This window comes from Cnephaeus nilssonii (genome assembly GCF_951640355.1).
Source record: "Cnephaeus nilssonii genome assembly, chromosome: 8".
In the NCBI taxonomy this organism is placed as follows: Eukaryota; Metazoa; Chordata; class Mammalia; order Chiroptera; family Vespertilionidae; genus Cnephaeus; species Cnephaeus nilssonii.
Genome location: NC_137079.1, coordinates 38,711,987 through 38,731,127, shown reverse-complemented (window position 1 = coordinate 38,731,127; position 19,141 = coordinate 38,711,987). Strand labels below are relative to the sequence as shown.

Genomic DNA, 19,141 nt, shown 5'->3' with positions numbered 1-19,141 from the left:
TTTGCCGGTTACCTGGGAAGTCAAATCCCTGAGGAGCATCTCAGGGAGGAGCAGTGGGTAGCAGCCTTCTTGCTAAGGCTAATATACTTGTCAGATGACACTGCTCTGAATATACTGCTTAAAGGGGTCAATGGTTTTTAAAACACAGGTAGAGTGAGTAGAAACATCATCATAATAAAGAGCTAATATGCTAATGGTTGGGACGCTGTGACGTGTAACTACTGAGTAGCTACTGATGGAAGGAGGCTGCCTGCCTGTGCGCAGCGGGGCTTTGCTCCCCAGACAGGCGGAAGCAGGGAGGTGCCCAGAGAAGGCGGGGCCAGCCCGAGGGCCTGAGGGCGGGGCTTGAAGCAGTCAGAGAAGGCCAGAGGGGTCAGGGGCTGGGCCAGGAGCATGGAGCTCTGCTTGGAGAGAGAGGTTCTGGTGTCAAGGCAGGGCGGAGGGTGGGTGGGCGGGGCCGCGTGATTTCACGCCCTGGGCTCCTAGTAGAGAATAACTTTAAAAAATCCATACCCACATGAGTTTGAAAGAAGAGCTGAATCAGATGTAAGATGGGTCATTGACAGGGTATTTGAGATAAACAAAGAAATGCGTTCATACCTGATTTTAGGAACTGTGAAATCTGAAGGAAGCTTTGAGATTTTCACCATCTGCGGCCTGTTTGGAAATTTCTCGAAGATTCGAAGGCGCAGAGGAAGTTTCTCTTTGGTATCTGCATTTGCTTCACTTTGCTTTAACTAAAGAAAAAATAGAAAGAAGGAGAAAAGGGAGGAAACTATAGTACTGTAAGTCATAGATTATGGAATTTTTTGAATCAAAGAAACAAGAGTTGTTACATGAAGACACAGTAGATGGCAGCAAAGAACTACCAAGTATACTTCTGTCCCTGCCCTCCATTGCTCTCTGAGCGCTCAAACTGAGCACGGGAAACAAAAACAAAACTAAAACTAAACAAAAATCTAAACCAGAAAAAAAATATTAGAAGAAAAAAATGTATGTGATTTTATTCCCAAATTTGGCCCCTTTTCATAGCAAACATTTTTTATTGTTGACTTATTTACCACTAACATAGCTAAACAATAAAATGTTTTATAAATGTGTGCTAGAATTAGAATCCAAAAGGATAAAATAATAAATGAAAATCCTAAGTAGTAATATTTTAAAAGAGGGAAAATGTGAAGAAAATTGGTCATTTATTGTAGCAGATTAAAAAGAAAAGCTCAAAATGGAAACAACACAGAAGAGTTTTCTATATAGTAAAAAAGATGGTTGGGAATTATTACATTATGTGCCATTAAGTATTTCTACAGGAAATGATAAGCAAATGGTATGTATGCATGTATTTTTCTATAAGATGGTTTAAAATTTTTTAAAAACTTTGATCATTGACAGTATCACAGATGTCCCCCATTTTGCCCCTTTTGCCTCACTCTACCCAAGCCCTCCCCCAAGCCTTCCCCACACTATTGTCTGTGTCTATGGGCTACGCACATATGAATATATGTTCTTTGGTTAATCTCTTCCTGTCCCCTCCACCCTCCTCTATACTGAGATCTGTTATTTTGTTCCATGTATCCATGCCTCTAGATCTATTTTGTTTGTCAGTTTATTTTGTTCATTGGATTCCACATGTAAGTGAGATCACCTAATATTTGTCTTTCTCCAACTGGCTTATTTCGCTTAGCATAACAGTCTGCAGGTCCATCCATGCTGTCACAAAAGGGTAAGATATCCTTTTTGAAGTCCATGGTGTAAATGTACCACAGCTTTTCTATCCACTCATCTACTGATGGGTACTTGGGCTCTTTCCAACTCTTAGCTATCCTATATAATAAAGAGGTAATATGCAAATTAACCCTCTTGCCGTCACAAGATGGCTGTGCCCACAGCAGAGGCAGTGTTCCCATATGAGCGATCAGCAGGGACCTGAGGCTGCGTGGCACTGGGCTGGGGTGGGGGAACTGAGGTTGCACTCTCCTGCGCAGCGAGGCTTGACTGGAGACCTCAGGCCATGCCCCCTGCCCTGGCGCTGGCCCAGGGGACCTCAGGCCGTGACCCCATCCGGCAGGGCTTGACAGGGTACCTCAAGGCATGCCTCCTGCCCCAGTGCCTGGCCGGGGGACCTCAGGCCATGCCCTTCTTCCCGGGCCAGGGGACCTAAGGGTGCGCCGGGGGACCAGAGTCTGTGCCCCCCTGCCCAGTGTGTGCTGGGGGGCCTGAGGCTGCACCCCCCGCCCAGTGGGGCTTGGCAGGGGACCTGAGACTGCGCCCCCCGCCTGGCGAGGCTTGATGGGGGTGGGGCTGGCCTGGTTTGGATCTTGCCCAATGGGGGTGGGGCTGGCCGGGTCTGGGTCTCGCATGATTTTAAGGTGCATGTGGGTGGGCGGGGACTTGACTCTGGGTCCTGCGGCACGCCTCAGACTCTGACAGGAGGAAGATTTTCATATACATTTTACTAATTTTCTTTCATCTCTGACACTTCTATTATAGAGAAAGGACAAATAGCAATATTAAAATATTTCCTCTAATTAATTCCCTTTTCGTGTGCACAAATTTCATGCACCAGCCACTAGTTGTAAATAATGCTGCTATGAACATTGGGGTGCATATATTCTTTCTGATTAGTTTTTATATTTCTACAAATCAGGCTTCAGGGAAGCCAAGGCTTAACATCACAAACTGGAACCAATACTGAGCTAAGGAGACATCGTAAGAATGGACTTGGCTAGCAGAATTCTGACTTGAAAAATGATGTAGTGGCTTCCACTCTTTCTCACCCTCTCTTCTTCCCCTCCCACGAATGGCTTCTCTTGAGGCCCTTCCTTACTGCTCTTGACCATTCCCTTCCTCCCCGACCTTTCTACAGACGGAATCCATCCTCTCTCCTGTCCTGACTCTGCAAACTGCATCTTTGAACATGGATTCTGTATGAAGAGTACATCTAATTCAGGCAGCCTTTTTAGTCGGGTTAGGGAAGCATGATTCCAAAGCCATCAGCTTCTTATCCTTTGTTGAGTATGCTTTTCCTTTATAATTATAATTTGTCTTGTGTTTGCAGAAATATTACCATAAAAGTTCTTATAACAGGAAGATAGAACTGGTGGCAGCTGCCTTGTACCCATATGGGGGATACCCCAACTGACCAGAGAAAACACGAGGCTGCATTTTTGGAGAACATCCCAATTTTAATACAATATATGGCTCAGTTGTCCAATTGGTTGTGAGCGCATAGTGAGATTATTTGTTTCATTTCTAGATCAGAGAAATGTGCCCTTTTTCTCACTGTGCTACAAAAACTAACGTCTTTGTTTTATACAACAGAAACAATTCACTTTTGCCATTTGTATGTTTTATTTAATTCTGTGGCTTGTCTGGTTTCCTGTCATAGGTGGTAATCTCATTTAGGGAAGGGGCTTCTCCTGCTCATTGCCTTCCTCCCTCCCTAAATGGAGCACTGAGCACAGCACGTTCTCAATAATTTGATGGCTATGATAATGACAGTGATAAAGGATTAGCTCCCAAAGGCACAAAACAGAATGACTAGCATGTCCATGAGATGTAGGCGATTAGAAAAAGGGTTCCATACATAAACAAAGATGTTCATGAAAAAGAGACTTATTTTCTAAAAGCTCATTGACACAACTAGGAGAAAAATATTACAGGGTAAGTAGAGTATACAGAAAAAGAAAAAGCAGTTAGTAAGTTAAGTCAGACCAGAAAGAAAGACAATTATATAAGGCCAAAGAAATAGACCTGAAAAAGCTGAGAAGATAGAGCAAAACTAAGGTATTTAGTTCATGCATTTGCTGACAGATTTATTTATACATTGATGCAGTCACTTATAAATCAAATCCTAGAGGCCGCGTCATTGTTAAGTTCTGGGGCTAGAAAAATAACTAAGACACAGTATTAGCCCTCACAGAACCCACATTATAATGAATAGATGGTTATGAAAACAGATTATGACAATAAAATAGAAGGGCTACTCTAGCCAAGATATAAACAAAGTGCTAGGTGCACAGGTGAGGAGCAAAGAGACAAATAAGAAAAAAAAGAAATGAAGATGCTACTTCTACTTTCAGAGACTTCTTGGCAGCAGAATGGCTACACCTAACTGTTAGTCAACATCGGGGATCTACAGGTACCACCACTGGTATGCACATTTATGAGAAGTAAATGTTCAAAAGACACAAGAGCAAATGGTATATTAATCAGGACATATCATCAAAACAAAAACATGAGGCTCCTTTATAAAAGCCTCTATGCGTGTCCATTCTCTCGATCCCTACCAATACTTTTCTGGTCAAAGATACCACCTGGCTCCTGTACTCCCTTCCATGGTCTTCCCATGTGGTTTGGCTCCTTTGAATCTGTTCTCCACCCTGTGGCAATAGGAGTATTATCACCTTCTTGCTTAAACACTTCAGTGGTGGTCCATTGCTCTTAAAACTCTCAATCTTTCCGAGTTAATACCCGAGTTAGCTACTCCCTATTTGTCCAGCCTCATCTGGCCCTCTGCCCGCATGTCATCTTCTTCTAGTTCCTCAAAATTGTCTGGACCCTCTGCCTCAGAGGCTTTGCACATGCTGGTCCCTCTGTTGGGAGCTCTTCTCTTCCCCTTTCTTTTTTATTCTTCATCAACTGTGTCTACTTGTTCTTCTGATTTCAGTTCCATTACCAATTCTCCAGAGAAGCTTTCTGTGACTAACAAGGTCTTCCTCATAGCATACTGGGTTGAACTATATTGTTGTTTGTGTAGGTCAAAGCACTAAAAAATAGGCAATTTCTTATGGATCAATCTAATACATATTGTATTAGCTTCCTAGGACTGCTATAACAAATTATCTCAAGATTGGTATCTTAAAATAACAGACATTTATTCTTTCAGTGTTCTGGAGGCTAGAGTTCCTACATCAAAGTACCAGAAGGCCGTGCTCTCTTGGAAGGCTCTTGGGAAGAATCCTTCCTTGATTTTTCCAAGCTTCTCATGTCCTTGGTGTTTCTTGCCTTGTGGTTGCATCCCTCCAATATATGCCTCTGTTCTCAAAATGCCTTCTTGCCCCTCTGTTTCTGTCTTTCTATCTGAATCTTTCTCTTTTCTCTTACCAAAACACCAATCACTGAAATCAGGGCCCACCCTAACCCAGTGTGAGTTTAACTGATTACATTAGCAAAAATCTGATTTCCAAATAAGGTCCCATTCTGAGGTCTTGGAGGACATGAATTTTGGGGGGACACTATTAAATTCACTACATAGAGCATTATTTGAAATTATAGTATGTGACAACTTGAACACTGTATCTCTTTCCTGAAACTCTAAATGCTAGGTGGGCAAGGATAGTGTGGGGGCTTTTCATAATTTCATATCCAGGGCCTGCCACTATATTTGACACAAAGTAAGCTAAACAAATATTTGTTGAATAAATAATTATACTGATCAGGTGGCAGAACTAAACTCTCTAGCAGATAACTGAGAAAAGAAAGGATTTTGAATATACCCTGAAGGATGGAGAGATAAGCAGAAAATATCTATTTACCGATTAAATAAATGTGTTCCTGTGGAGTATAGGTGTCTCTGGATTCACAGAAGAGAATAATATTTGACTCTATGGCATTTAACCTGAACTTCTGTCTGCCATTGATGAACTCAGAATAAATTTAGACATAACATTTTATATTAATCTAATATCCCAGAATATAATGTTTAACATATCTAGGTTACCAGTATAACCTATATGTTTTTAAAAATAAAACCTATTCTAATTTGTACTACTTATGTTCCCCAAAACTTGCAAACTCCTTCCTTAGGGGCCAGATTCCACTTTTTAAAATTTACTTTATAGCACCTTCTAGAGAGTAAAAACACAAGAACTATTTGTGAATAAATAAATTAGAATTCAGCATGAGTTTGAGCATTGCATGGCAAAAGAACAAACAACAAATGAAAAGCTGTTTTTGATGACTCAGAAGGTTCTTCAGGATACTAAAACTCTCTTCCTGAGTATGAGGCATTGCTGGTCCATAGATGTGCAGGAGGGCCAGTTAAAACAGAGAAAGGTGAGTGGCTACTCAAATGGTAGCTACACCAGACCTCTTTACTAAGTCACTAAATAAGGGGCCTCTTTTTGAATAGCAGTTGTGAATTTCACAACATAATGTTAAGTGAGAGCAACCAGACAAAACAAAAGAGTACGTACTGAATGATTCCATTTCTATAGTTAAAAAACAGGCAATGATATCTATGCTGCTTAGCGATATCTATGCTGCTTAGCATCAGGAGAGCGGTTACCTAGAGATGGGGGTGAAGCGTAATAACTGGAAGGGTGTATGGAGAAGAGGCTCCTAACAGGGCTTCACTCTTTTTTTTTTTTTAATCTGTGTGCTGCGTGTGTTCAGTTTGTAAAAATTAAGCAAAATGTCTCTTTCTATGTGTTTATTATAGTACAGTAAAAAAACTTTTTTAAAAAAGGGCAGATAATGCAGTAGAGCAAAATCATTTAATCCTTACTTCACCACTATTAATCACCATAACCTTGTCCATTTCTCCTTACCCATTCCATAATTATAATCCTATATAATAAAGAGCTAACATGCTAATTAAACCGGACAGCCAAATGTCCTTCCAGATGACCTTCCAGATGAAGCTGGGGCTGTGAGGGCCAAGGCAAGAATTACCTCCCTGAATGACCAGTGGGTGCGGAGTGGGGCCCGCAAGCCTGCGCCGCCAGGCCAGCCATGGCAGTCCCAGTGCCCCTCCTTCCGCAGAGGGGGCGGGAGAGGGGGTAGTGTGGTCCCGGTGCCTCCACAGAGGTGGGATGGGGCGTGACCATGATGCCTCAACCTCCCACGGCCCCTCCCCAGTGGGTGGGGGGGGCGGGGCCAGTGCTAAGGAGCAGCAAGCCAGCTTCTGGCTGAGCAGAGCATCCTCGCCCCCCTCTGCTCAGCCAGAAGCTGGACTCATGGCTGGTGAGCACAGTGGCAGTGGCGGGAGCCTCTCCTGCCTCCACGACAAGCAGGCGGTAAGGAGCAAGGGGTCCTTGACTGTGAGAGCCCCAGACTGCAAGAGGGATATCTGAGTGCCAGCTTAGGCCCGGGGCATTGGGCCTAAGCCAGTAGGCAGTCATCCCACAAGGAGTCCCGGACTGCGAGAGGGCGCAGGCCAGGCTGAGGGACCCCCCCCCCTCAGTGCATGAATTTCATGCACCAGGCCTCTAGTTAAGATATAAAAAGAGAAAAGAGCAAAATGTGTGTGTGTGTGGGGGGCGGGGGGGGGTAGGTGGTGGAAAGTGTGAGGAGGTTGAAGCAAACAGGATAAAGAATAATATTTCACGGTATTTTGAAGCCACTATAAAGTTTCCTTAATATGTGATAAAATGGTATTCTACTTTTTATCCAAATGCTTTCCCCTCCTTGCTTATAAGCAGAGATTTTCCAAGATCAAATTTGCTTTGATGGCAATGAGTTAATAATATGGACTATAAGAACTGGATAATAATTTAAGGTCTTTATACTATACCACAAAAGCAGACCTATCATATAGCAATTCTAATTGCAATTGTTCCTGTAGATCATGATTCTTGAATGGAAGGAACATAATGCAGAGAATCCCAAGATTTTACTCTTTACCCTGAAAAAAAAAAAACTAATGTAAAGAACAGTACAAAGGAAGGAGTTTGAAATGGCTTCCACTGGGCATGAAGTCTGGCTGCCACAGATGAGATGATAGCTTTGTACCAGACTCACAGGGCAAAAAAACACACATTTTCAAAAAAGAAATGGGAATCAAAGAAAAAAATTCAAACCTTGAGCTTTAAAAAATATAAATCATCTAAGCTCAGTGCTATTCTCTGGCTCAGCACCTGTCTTGCTGAGATATCATTACCCATTGGGCGGCTGAAAGCCTTTTGCTTTACTTGTGCTTCTCCAGAGAGTTGGGTGTAATTGCTCTGCATGACACATACCCTGTTCTGCCTCATCGCTTAAATCTTCCACATTTCAGCCTGTGTTTTCTTCTGTTAAAATATTCAAACAGTATTTCATTTCAGTTCCTTTCTGAATGCTGTGACAAATAACTGAATGGAAGGATGACACTAAATATGCATTTTTGTAATTTTTGGTGTGGTTTTTCGAAAAGAAAAACAATTTAAAAAGCATTCGGACTTGGGAAAGAGTCCTCATTTTAGATTCTAGTCCATGCTAGTTTGGAAAATGTGCAGAAATCGGTGGGTGAATGTGACTGAAGAGTATTTGTTGACTATTCAGTATATGAAAACGATCACGTTATTTTTGATCTGGAGAAAGGAGTTCCTCTTTGTTACCTGGGTAGATTAAAGCAGAATTCTCTTTGTTTCTTTGCATGATGGCTTTTTTTTTTTTTTTTTGAGCTACACATGACACAGTGATTCAGAATTGAGTTTTGTCCTAAAGCATAAACTACGATTTTTCAAGAAAGTTTCTCTTGCTATTTTGCCTCTGTGATTTTACAACCCAAATGGCAGGGCTTCTGGGTTAAAACAGATGGGCTATCTGGAGGAATGATCAAACAGGTTGGTTTTTATTAATATCCCTGTGTTACTATAAAACATTGATATATAAATATAAACTATATCTCCCCCTAGCCTGTTGAATTCCATAAAGAATTTCTTGGAGGGAAGACCTTTTCATTTTTATCCAGGGCAAAGGTCTGTTTGGCCACATGATTGCTTGCAAGACAGCAATACTCTACCCTTTAAAAATGTCTCCTTTCAAAAGTGCTTAAGTCCTTGATGTTTTTCCTCGTTCTACAAAAATTTTTAATAAATACAGTACTTCCAAGGTCAAATTGGGGTTTTATGAATGTAAATTGGAGGGCTCATTTCTTGGTTTACATAGGGATCATAAAAGCTATATTTTTATGTGACAGCTGACACCCCAAAATGTTCCAAGTAATTTCATAACTGATTAATGGCATGTGGTGTTTCCTTCTCTACATCTCTCAACAGATTCAAGAGCTGTTGCTCATTCATCTTTACAGCACACCCATGGAGGGAATGGGGAGAGGGGGGATGTTCTTGGAGGAGCTGGTACCCTGGGGAATTGGGTGGTGGCTCTGTGCTTCCTGGTTTGGGAGGCCTGCAGAGCACTTAATGGGCTGTTGCATTTACACCATCTTTGGACATCCCTAAGAAGCACACAGAATGTTCACTTTCACGCTCTCATAAGATCTTGTTAAAACTTAAGGTCTTTACAGGCTTTAAATGTCATGCAGAAGGGTACCTTGTGCAGCCATATAAATAATACTTGCAACAAGGCTAGGCTAGCAGAAAATGCTAACAAGTTAGCAAGAGGGGAAAACGAAAGTGCCAAATTATGTCAAAGGGATAAGTTTTCCTTATAGTATTGTCCCTTAAAATACCATTAATGAAGTTAATGATTTCTTAGAGACAGTAGTAATGAACAGTTTTGTTTTGTATGTTTTTTTGTCTTCTTTTCTTCTAGGTCCAAAAACCTCTATGTTATATTATATCTTTCTTGTGTTATTCAACTGAAACACAATTGTTCCCATTAGGGAATTAACTGAGTCATAGAAACATGTTCATTATGATAAAAAATGCATATTTTTGCTTCACTTCAGATGAAATTAGAGTTTCATGTAAACTAGAGGCTTGGTTCCTGTTATGAGATGAATATTTAGTAAGTAATAGGAATAAAACCCATACCAAAGGGAATTCAGAATATATATAGTGTTCTCATATAACTGTCCTCTCTTTTTGATTTAGAAAACATAAGAGACGATACCCTCTAAGTAAAAACAGTAAAAAAAGTAAGAATATATGCATTTAAATTTTTGTTCAGTTTTATAATCTCTCAGTCACTCTGGATTTCAATGTTCTCAAATGAAAAATGAGAATTCTCATTCTTTTATATAAATGCCAGATATATAAGTGACATAGCATATTGCCTGTAATTTGAATAACTCAAGGGAAATGTGTTATAAAAACCAAAGCTGCTCTGCCAGTGTGACTCAGTGGTTGAGTGTTGACCTCTGAACCAAGAAGTCACCAGTTCTATTCCTGATCAGGGGCACATGCCCAGGTTGCAGACTCAACCTCCAGATGTTTCTCTCTCATTGATGGTTCTATCTCTCTATCCTACTCCCTTCCTCCCTTTCTAAAAAGAATAAATAAAAACATATTAGAAAAGAAAAAAAAAAACTGAAGCTATCACTATGCCGCAGTAACTGGTAGTTCTATGTGAACATGATCTCATCTTAGTAAGTGGAGATAAATGAAGAGGAAAGCACATACAGGGTGGGGCAAAAGTAGGTTTCCAGTTGTTAGTATGGAAAATCTATATATACTAGAGGCCCGATGCATGAAAATTTGTGCAAGAGTAGGCCTTCCTTCCCCTAGCTGCCAGCACCAGCTTCCCTCTGGCACCTGGGGCCCAGGCTGCTAGCAGTGTCCGCGGAGCGTGCTAGGCTTTGCGGGGCAGTGGATATGGCCTGGATGGCAGGTTAGGCCTAGGGGACCCTACACGTGCATGATTTAATCATGCACTGGGTCTCTAGTTATAGATAAAAGCCTATGTGACCAGCCGACCAGTAGCTATGACGTGCACTGACCACCAGGGGGCAGATGCTCAACATAGGAACTGCTGAGCTGTAGTGACTTGGCAGCTGTGGTTCTCAAGTGACACACCCAGAACCAGAGAGGAGGGAGCCCAATTCTGGGGTGCATCACCCAAGAACCACCCTCTCACAATCCAGTACCTATTGGGGGATGTCAGAGAGCCGGTTTTAGCCTGATCCCCATAGGCCGGGCCAAGGGACCCCACCGGTGCACAAATCCATGCACCAGGCCTTTAGTAATACAATAATTAATAAATATAATACGAGAATAAACTGTTTTGTCTACTCACAACTGGAAACCTACTTTTGCCCCACCCTATTTGTGCTGTTGCCCCCTCTCCTTCCACTAGTCTGGGACCACCTCATCCTTTCCCAATCTTTCCCATTCTTCCTCTTCACTGTGTTGACTTGATTTTCTCAAGTCTCTTGGTTTAAAAAATGAAAATGAAAATAGCGAGAAGCAAACATTTCTTCTTATCATGTGTCCTTTATTCTTCTCTTTTCAAACTTTCTTCTTGAAAGAGTTGCCTATGCTCACCATCAAAGCTATTTATCTACACTAATGTCCCACTCACCTTCCACCCTCTCTGGTCTCAGGTCTCTCCCTGTCCTTACCAGTCCCTCAAAAAAAGCATAATCCTACCTAATAATAGACAAATATGCAAATTGACCGCACCTTTGCTACGCCCAAGCCATGCCCACCAGCCAAAGCCACGCCCAACAGCCAATCAGGGCGAGTATGCAAATTACCCCAACCAAATGGAGGTTAATTTGCATATGCTGAGGGAGGGAGGAGTGAAGACTGAAGACAACTTAGAAGGAAGACGAGGAAAAGCGGAAAGCAAGGTGGCTGCCAGAGGGAAAGCCCGGGCGGGGCGGAGCGGGGCGGGAGGCAGCGGCGCACGGGTGCAGGCGCTGCGGCCACAACGGCGGCAGCAGTGGCAGCGCACGCGGCCGCAGCAGCCGCTTGCAGGGTTCTTCCTGCAAATGGGCTACTAGTTAACTATAAATTCCATACCACACATTCACAATATAAAGCTTCACAGATGTGTGCACCTTGGAACAAGACAACACAGCAGCCAATGTATGTTTTCATAAGCTGTGTTATTAGAGTTCACCACCACAGAAAATTCTTTATCTCATTAAAAAAGCTTTATTTTTGAAATAACTTGAAACTTACTAAGAGTTGCAAAGATAATTCAGAGTTCCAAAATACCCTTGACCCAGCTTTTTCCTATGTTAGCATCTTACATAACCATAGAACATTTATAAAACTAGGAAATTAACCTTGGTCAATGCTTTTAACTGAAGTGCAGAAGTTATTTGAAATTTCCAGGTTATTTTTTTTTCTGTTTCAGAATCCCATCCAAGGTACCACATTATATTTCATTGTTATGTCTTCTTAGGCTCCTCTTAGCTGTGATAGTTTCTCAAACTTCCCCTTGTTTTAAATTGAGCTTGACAGTTTTAAAGAGTTCAATTGTAGAGTACCTCTCAATTAAGGGTTGTCTGATGCTTTCTCATGATCAAACTGAGGTTACGGGTTTTTTGAATAAAGGTGATATGCTCATTTTATCATAACAAGGGGTACATGACATCAATATGCCTTGATATAGGTAATGTTAACCATAATGACTTGGGTAAGTGTGTCTGCTAGTTTTCTTCACTATAAAGTTACAATGTTTCCCTTTCCTTACTCTATAAGTTAGAAGCCAGTCAGTAACTCTGGCCGACACTTAAGGAGTGAAGAATTAAATTTTATCTCCTAGAACAGTGATGGCGAACCTATGACACGCATGTCAGCACTAACACGCGTAGCCATTTCTGATGACACACGGCCGCTGAGGTTTATTAAATACAATTATATATAACAATTATACATTTATGTTATTTAAACTATAAATATCGCGAAATAATGTTTTTTCCTCAAAGTGACACACCACCTGAGTTATGCTCAGTTTTTTGGCGAAGTTTGACACACCAAGCTCAAAAGGTTGCCCTTCACTGTCCTAGAAGGAAGGAGTATCAAAGAATTTGTAGACACTTGATAAAACCATTACGATAATTAAAAAAAAAAGATTTGGGGGGAGAAACTTTCAGGCCATCTAAGTACCCAATTTACCCTTAATGTTTCACATACTAATTTTAGTGTTCATCAATAGAACTTGACTATACTAATTGTAACTGCATTGTCCTATGGATGAAAAAGGGGGTTATATGCAAAGTAATCTCACAAGGTGATCTGACTGAGCAAGTCTTGGTGAGTAGTCATGCCCCAGGCCTACAACTTCTTTAGTAAAAGGTTTTAAGCCAGCCCCATCCATTGTTCTTGTGCATCTAGGACAGTGATGGGCAACCTTTTGAGCTTGGTGTGTCAAACTTCGCCAAAAAACTGAGCATAACTCGGGTAGTGTGTCACTTTGAGGAAAAAACATTATTTCGCAAATGTTTCATCCTCAGGAGCAGCAAATGTTTCATCCTCAGCATGCGGCCGCTAAGGCGGCCGCATGTCATCAGAAATGGCTACGCGTGTCAGTGCTGACACGCGTGTCATAGGTTCACCATCACTGATCTAGGATAAAACACGTTTGAAATATCAGATTTAATACCCCTGGAAGAGGAGGCTAGTATTTATCCTCAACAGAGCACATAATCTTGTTAACTATCCTGTAATCCAATCCCCTTGTTTCCTTCAATCCTCCTTACATCTCCTGCTTAATTTCAAATGCATAAAAGAAGCGCAAAACTGTTATTCTCTGGAGCATTTGAGATCTTGCTCCATGGCATATGCTTTCAACAGTTCTAATGATGATTTTCTATTTCCCTTATTTGTAATTCTATTATTTTTATCACTTTACATTTATGATTTGAAATTATCCTGTGAGAAAGAGTTTTGCCCTCTCTAACACTTTTTATTTAATCAATTATGTATACCTATGTGTGTTTTTCGGCTGTTTATCTTATTCTTTGGGTTATAATCCAATACTACTGTTTTTTATTTTATGCCTTGGCCATTGGGAGCTCTTTCAATTGAGTCCTCTACACTTTTGATATACCCTTATCTTCCTTTTATTTTAAATCTCTTCCTTATTTTCCGGCTCCACAAAACACATACGTCTCATCTTGAGTCTTCCCTGACTCAGCTCTAAAATTAGCTATTTCTCTAAAGAGTTGATTTGTTTCTTTGGGAAATGGTATGTAAAAACTAAAAATCTTGGGCACTGGGTTTGCTTATTGTTATTGATACGTTACTGCTTTTAGTCTCACTCAAAGGAAACAGCTAGGAAGTATATGTATGTATAGAAACTCATATAGACACACATACCTATAATTAGTACCTATCTATGTCTGTATGTATCTTGTAAACATAGAACCGTATCCATCCATGTATCTATCTACATATGTGAATATGAATATATATTCATCATGAATCTGTATATCTATATACAACTGTATCCATGTACTATCTACATATTTATGCATCTACCTACATATCTATGTATCTATCTTTAAAAAAAATAAATTGAGTTCATACTGATACTCCTACTTCAATCCAGCACCACAAAGTTTATTGCAGCATCTCCCCTTTGCTTATTTGTAACTACTTTCTCTGATAGTGTGAAATAGGCCTCTCATTATCACAGTAAATTCCTTTTTTTGTTCCACCTTAGTATACAGATAACTAAGTATCATTGATGTTATTTACCATAAAATAAATATGGCACTTTAAATTAGAGGCATGAAAGACATATTTTGTACTGGAGTCTCTACATTAGGGTCTTGAACTTAAGAGGACAGCTGTGCTCTGTCCCCTGAAGTAATTCCTTTTCAGGCAGCGATAATACATTTTCCAAGTACCATTTCTGAGTATGCTTGTGGTAGATTGTAGAGTTGTTCAATTTTGCATACTTTGATAAAAAGAGCTTATTAGATGCACTATGAAAATTCATATTAATCAACATATTTTATGCAAAACACTATGGAAATAGGGCTAACATGCATATACATTTCTTGTTTCTTAGAAATAACCTGTCATTCTTTTGTTAATATCAGAGTAAAAATATTCAATAGTCATATGGTTATGTATAAGAATGCCAAACAAGTCCCATTTCCCACTGAGCCTACTGCTGAGTAAGTGCAGGGAATAGAGTACAAAGAAAGATCAATAATGAAATCACTAACCCTCAAGAATAGGGAAACATAACTATGAATAAAGAAAAAGACTGGTCACTGTTCTTAGATAAATTCCATAGATTTCTGACCACCTTTAATTATTAAAAATCAGTCCAGTGCAATCCAGTCTCATATGTGGTTTAAACCTCCTCCGAAAACCCACCCAACTGAGCTACAAGTGTAAAATCTGGCCAAGACCTGGGGAGGGAACATGGTCTATTCTTTCATTGCTCTATATCTCCTTTTTTAAACAGGCTTAATTCACTTTATTTTTCTTGTATAAAATTATGCCATGGTCATGTATCTCTTTTTTGTCCTTCTAGTGGAGGCCAGGGTTAAGAGTTAGAAGAAGGGATTGTCTTAGGAAATTTCAGGGTGCCTCTCTTTGTAGTTTGGCCTGGATCTAGACTTGTTCAAAGCTGATGGTTCTCTATAAGGCTGACTAGCATTGCGGGGCAGTGAAATACGGAATTCTGGCCTAAAAGGAGTGATATGGACTAGAAGATCTTTACTTATTAGGAGATAGAACTTGAGACAGAGAAAGTGTTGATTATTTGTAACAGAACCAAAAGTCAAAATTTACATAAAGAAAAACAAAGACATTATTTGTGTTACTCTAAGAGCAAAGCACCAGCAGTTATTAAAGGTTGTTTTTCCTCACTGCGCCAATATCTCTTTTCTTCCCATCCTCTGCAATCTCATCCAGATTTACAACTTTCACTATTAAGAAAATACAGAGAACTTCACTAGGATGAAAGAATCAAAGAGGACAGGGACTTGTCTGGTTTTTCACTGACTTACCCCAGAGGTCTAGAATACAAGGAAAGATCAACTGGCACATAATAGGCACTGGATAAATAACTAAGAATTACACTGAGTAATCATAATTAATCTCTAGCCAGCCAGCCCTAATATTTAAACTCTAGACCAATACATGCAACCAAATATTAAGCATCTGTGATCAGAATCTCAAACTCATTACAAACCCAACACGCCCAAGACTGAGTTGATAATGGTATCCCTCAAATACAGTCTATGCTGATGTCTCCTGGTTCAGTGAATATCATCATTATCCATTCAAGGAGACAAACCTGAAACCAAGAGTCATCCTTGAGACTCTATCCCTATGTTCTTAAATCCAAATGGTCACCAAGTCCCTGTTGATTTTACTTCCCAAATAGCTCTTTAATTCACCACTGTCTCCCATCTTGAAAGCCTTCAGTGGCCTCCTATTACTCTTAGGTTTAAGGTTTTTTAAAAAAGCTCTTAACATGTTTTTCAAGCAGCTTCAGGGTCCACACCTGCTTACTTTTCTAGGATCACTTCACACCACTTTACTCTGAGCTTTCTGAATTCTGTTTGTGCCGAATGCTTTTCCTTCTCTCTGGAATGCTCTACCACCCCGCATCTACCAACACCTCCATGAAGTTCACTGCAGCTCATTCTTCATAACTTAGCTCACGTGTTTCCTTTCCCTTCCTCACCTCCCTGACCCCCATTTGGGTCAAGGTCTTTTACTAACTTCTCAAATTGTGTTCTTTTCTAAAAAAGAAATTCAATTTGGAAATATTTATTACTTGATTTGATTATTTAATTTTTGTCTAGCTCCTCCATTAGATCATAAATGTCATGAGGGTAGAAAACTTAATTGTCTAGTCTTGTCTCCTCAGTGTCTGGCCAGTGTCTTGCACATGGTAGGAACTCAAAGATTTGAAAAATGAATGAACAAGCAGATGGATAATGAAAAAGGCTTTGGGAAGAATGGAAAAGCATATGGAACTGTGAGACAATGAATTTCTATTGTTTTAAGCCACCCAGATTTTATATTTCTGTTACAGCAACCTTCGAAAACTAACATCCCTTCAAAGTTCTGTGTGAAATCTGAGACCACAAGAAATCAGTCAAGGCAAGAACAAAATCTCCAGTGCATTCATGTTTCCTGTTTAGGTGCACACAGGGTAAACCTCCGCTCCCCAACTCCTTTTAACAAGTCTTAACACAGCTAACAGTCTTTTTGCAATTCAACAACTGTGAGAAGCTGCATAAAACTGAAAAACAATTTTCATGCTTCTTTCTTAGGACCATAACAATGCACTTTGCCATTGCCCGTGATAGGATTGGAGGAACAAAAAGCACTGTAAGTTTTTAAAATTTCTCTTCTCTTGATTAAAGGAAGCAAAATGAAAGAGAGTCCCCACAGCTGAGGGCCAGGCATTCTGAGTTCAGACAGAGCTGAGGTGTTTCTCGCCTAGGTTTGGGCACTTTTTTTTTAACATGAGGAATTATCTTACAGTTTGCTGTGACAAACTGTAATAAAAGTAATGATAAATTAGCACAATTATAGAATGACACAACCAACAACTCACCAGTGTAAACAGTCTTAGGCAAGTCATTTTATGTTTGTTCAATGGCAAGAGAGACTTAAGCTAACTTATAAAATATCCTGAGTGCCAGTGGATGAGGCAAAGAACAAGGTTCTGGAAAATCCTCTAAAAGTGATCTGGTTTGGGTCAGTCACACAGGAAATTTAGGAAAGGCTTAGATAAATCCTTCTTCCAAGAAAGTCTCAAATCTATACATTTACTTTTATAAGACTTGTTTGATTAGAGGCAAAAGAAAAGGACTCCAAGTTGTTCTTGGTGGGTGAAAGCTGGTCTGGCATTCTGAGAGTGCACCCATCGTCCCTACTTGCTGTTCTCTCAGGTACATCACTTCCCAGTGTCAGAAAGAAATCATTTCCTCTTGAGGCTGGGGAACAGAGCTCTGGAGGTGTTTTAGTTCCCGAGGGCTGTGGTAACAAAGTACCAAAAATTGGGTGGATAAAACAACTTCTGGAGGCTAGAAGTCCAAATATAAGGTTTCTGTGGGCTTGGTTTGTTCTGGATGTTCTGAGGAGGGGTCTGTTTGAGGATTTCCTCCCAGATCCTGGTGAAGATTGGCAATCCTTGGTGTTCCTTTGTTTGTAGACCCCTCACTCCAGTCTCTGTCATCACTTGGTGTTCTTCCTGGGTGTCTATCTGTGTCTCTTCTCCTTTTCATATAAGGACACCAGTCATATTAAATTAGGGCTCACTTAATGACCTCATCTTAACTCAATTTCATCGACAAATACCCTATTTCTAAATAAAGTCACATTCACAGGTACAGAGAGTTAGGGCTTCCATATAGGCACTGGATAAATAACAGGGATAGGCAAAAGTAGGTTAAATTACCAGCCATCATTACCTAAAAGATAACTCATAAGTAAGGATATGAAATAACAATAAGGCAAATAAATAAATAAATAATACAGGAATAAACCCTGTTTCATGTACTCACAACTGTAAGCCTACTTCTGCCAACTTCTGTATTTTGAGGAACATGATTTAATCCGTAATAGGAGGACATAGATTCTAATAGGTACCTCTTCTGCTTTAATTTAACTTCCTGGATCCCAGACTTCTACCTGTTTAGGTCCAAAATTCCAGTTGTTTGTTTCTCTTTTTTTTGCATTGACTTCCAGATCTCTGTTGCCTTATGATGATAATTGATATCCACAAATTCTGAGCCTCTTTTGGCACCTATTGCCTTGAGTCTTACTCTGAACAGTTCTCAGTCTTAGCCAAGTCATCTCTTTAAACCGATCTTATAGCTTGTTCATGAGTTAATATAACATAAGAACTTACTATTTACCAAAGTATAGTAATGAAGCAATTTCAGAAACTGCAGGTCAAACGCTATATAAGATGATCTTTTGAGACTTAAATTATGAAAAGTACAGGTAATAATATGTAAATTGACAACAAAAGGGTCATTCAATGAGCAAAATATTGAGAGAAGGGCTTCAAGTGGATTTGGGTCACTCCAAAGGCTTTGAGTAAGAGGTGAAGTTTCCAGACTCTCCACCACAAGAATCTGTAGCTTCTTCAGGATATTGGTTCTCTAGCTGCTGGGCAGCTGTTTCCTGGAGTGGCAGGAATACTAGAAATCTGATGTCTCCAACTGTAGATTCCCAATTGTTGACCCCAGTATGTTGTATAAAAATCATTCTCTATGCATATCACAATGGGAAAAAGGTAGGGTAGCACTGTAGTAAATGGTGCTAACATGCTTAGAAAAAATTAAGCCTCAGTAACTAGGCAGTCTTTCTAAAAACCTAAGAGAATGAATCTGAGAGCAAAGGGTTGGCAATTCATCTTCACTTTCTCAGCAGTTGCTCATTCCTCATTTTCTACACAAAGTCACTGAGCCTGCTCTCATCACCATCATTAACCACTTCCTTATTGTTAATTTTTTAAAATTAAAAATGTTGTGGTAAAAAACACATAACACAACGTTTTCCATCTTAATCAATTTTGAGGGGTTAGTAGTGTTAGGTAC

General features: G+C 40.1%; 1 protein-coding gene across 3 annotated transcripts in view; it reads right to left on the bottom strand.

Moving 5' to 3' along the window:
* Positions 1–19,141, bottom strand: part of NALCN (sodium leak channel, non-selective) — a gene marked incomplete at both ends in the record, with an annotated part of 271,462 nt that overhangs the window by 83,486 nt on the left and 168,835 nt on the right. For all 3 annotated transcript variants that reach the window (XM_079779627.1, XM_079779625.1, XM_079779626.1), the window contains one exon: positions 601–737. In XM_079779627.1, coding sequence (XP_079635753.1) covers positions 601–737 — 137 coding nt within the window. The remainder of the gene's footprint in view (positions 1–600; positions 738–19,141) is intronic.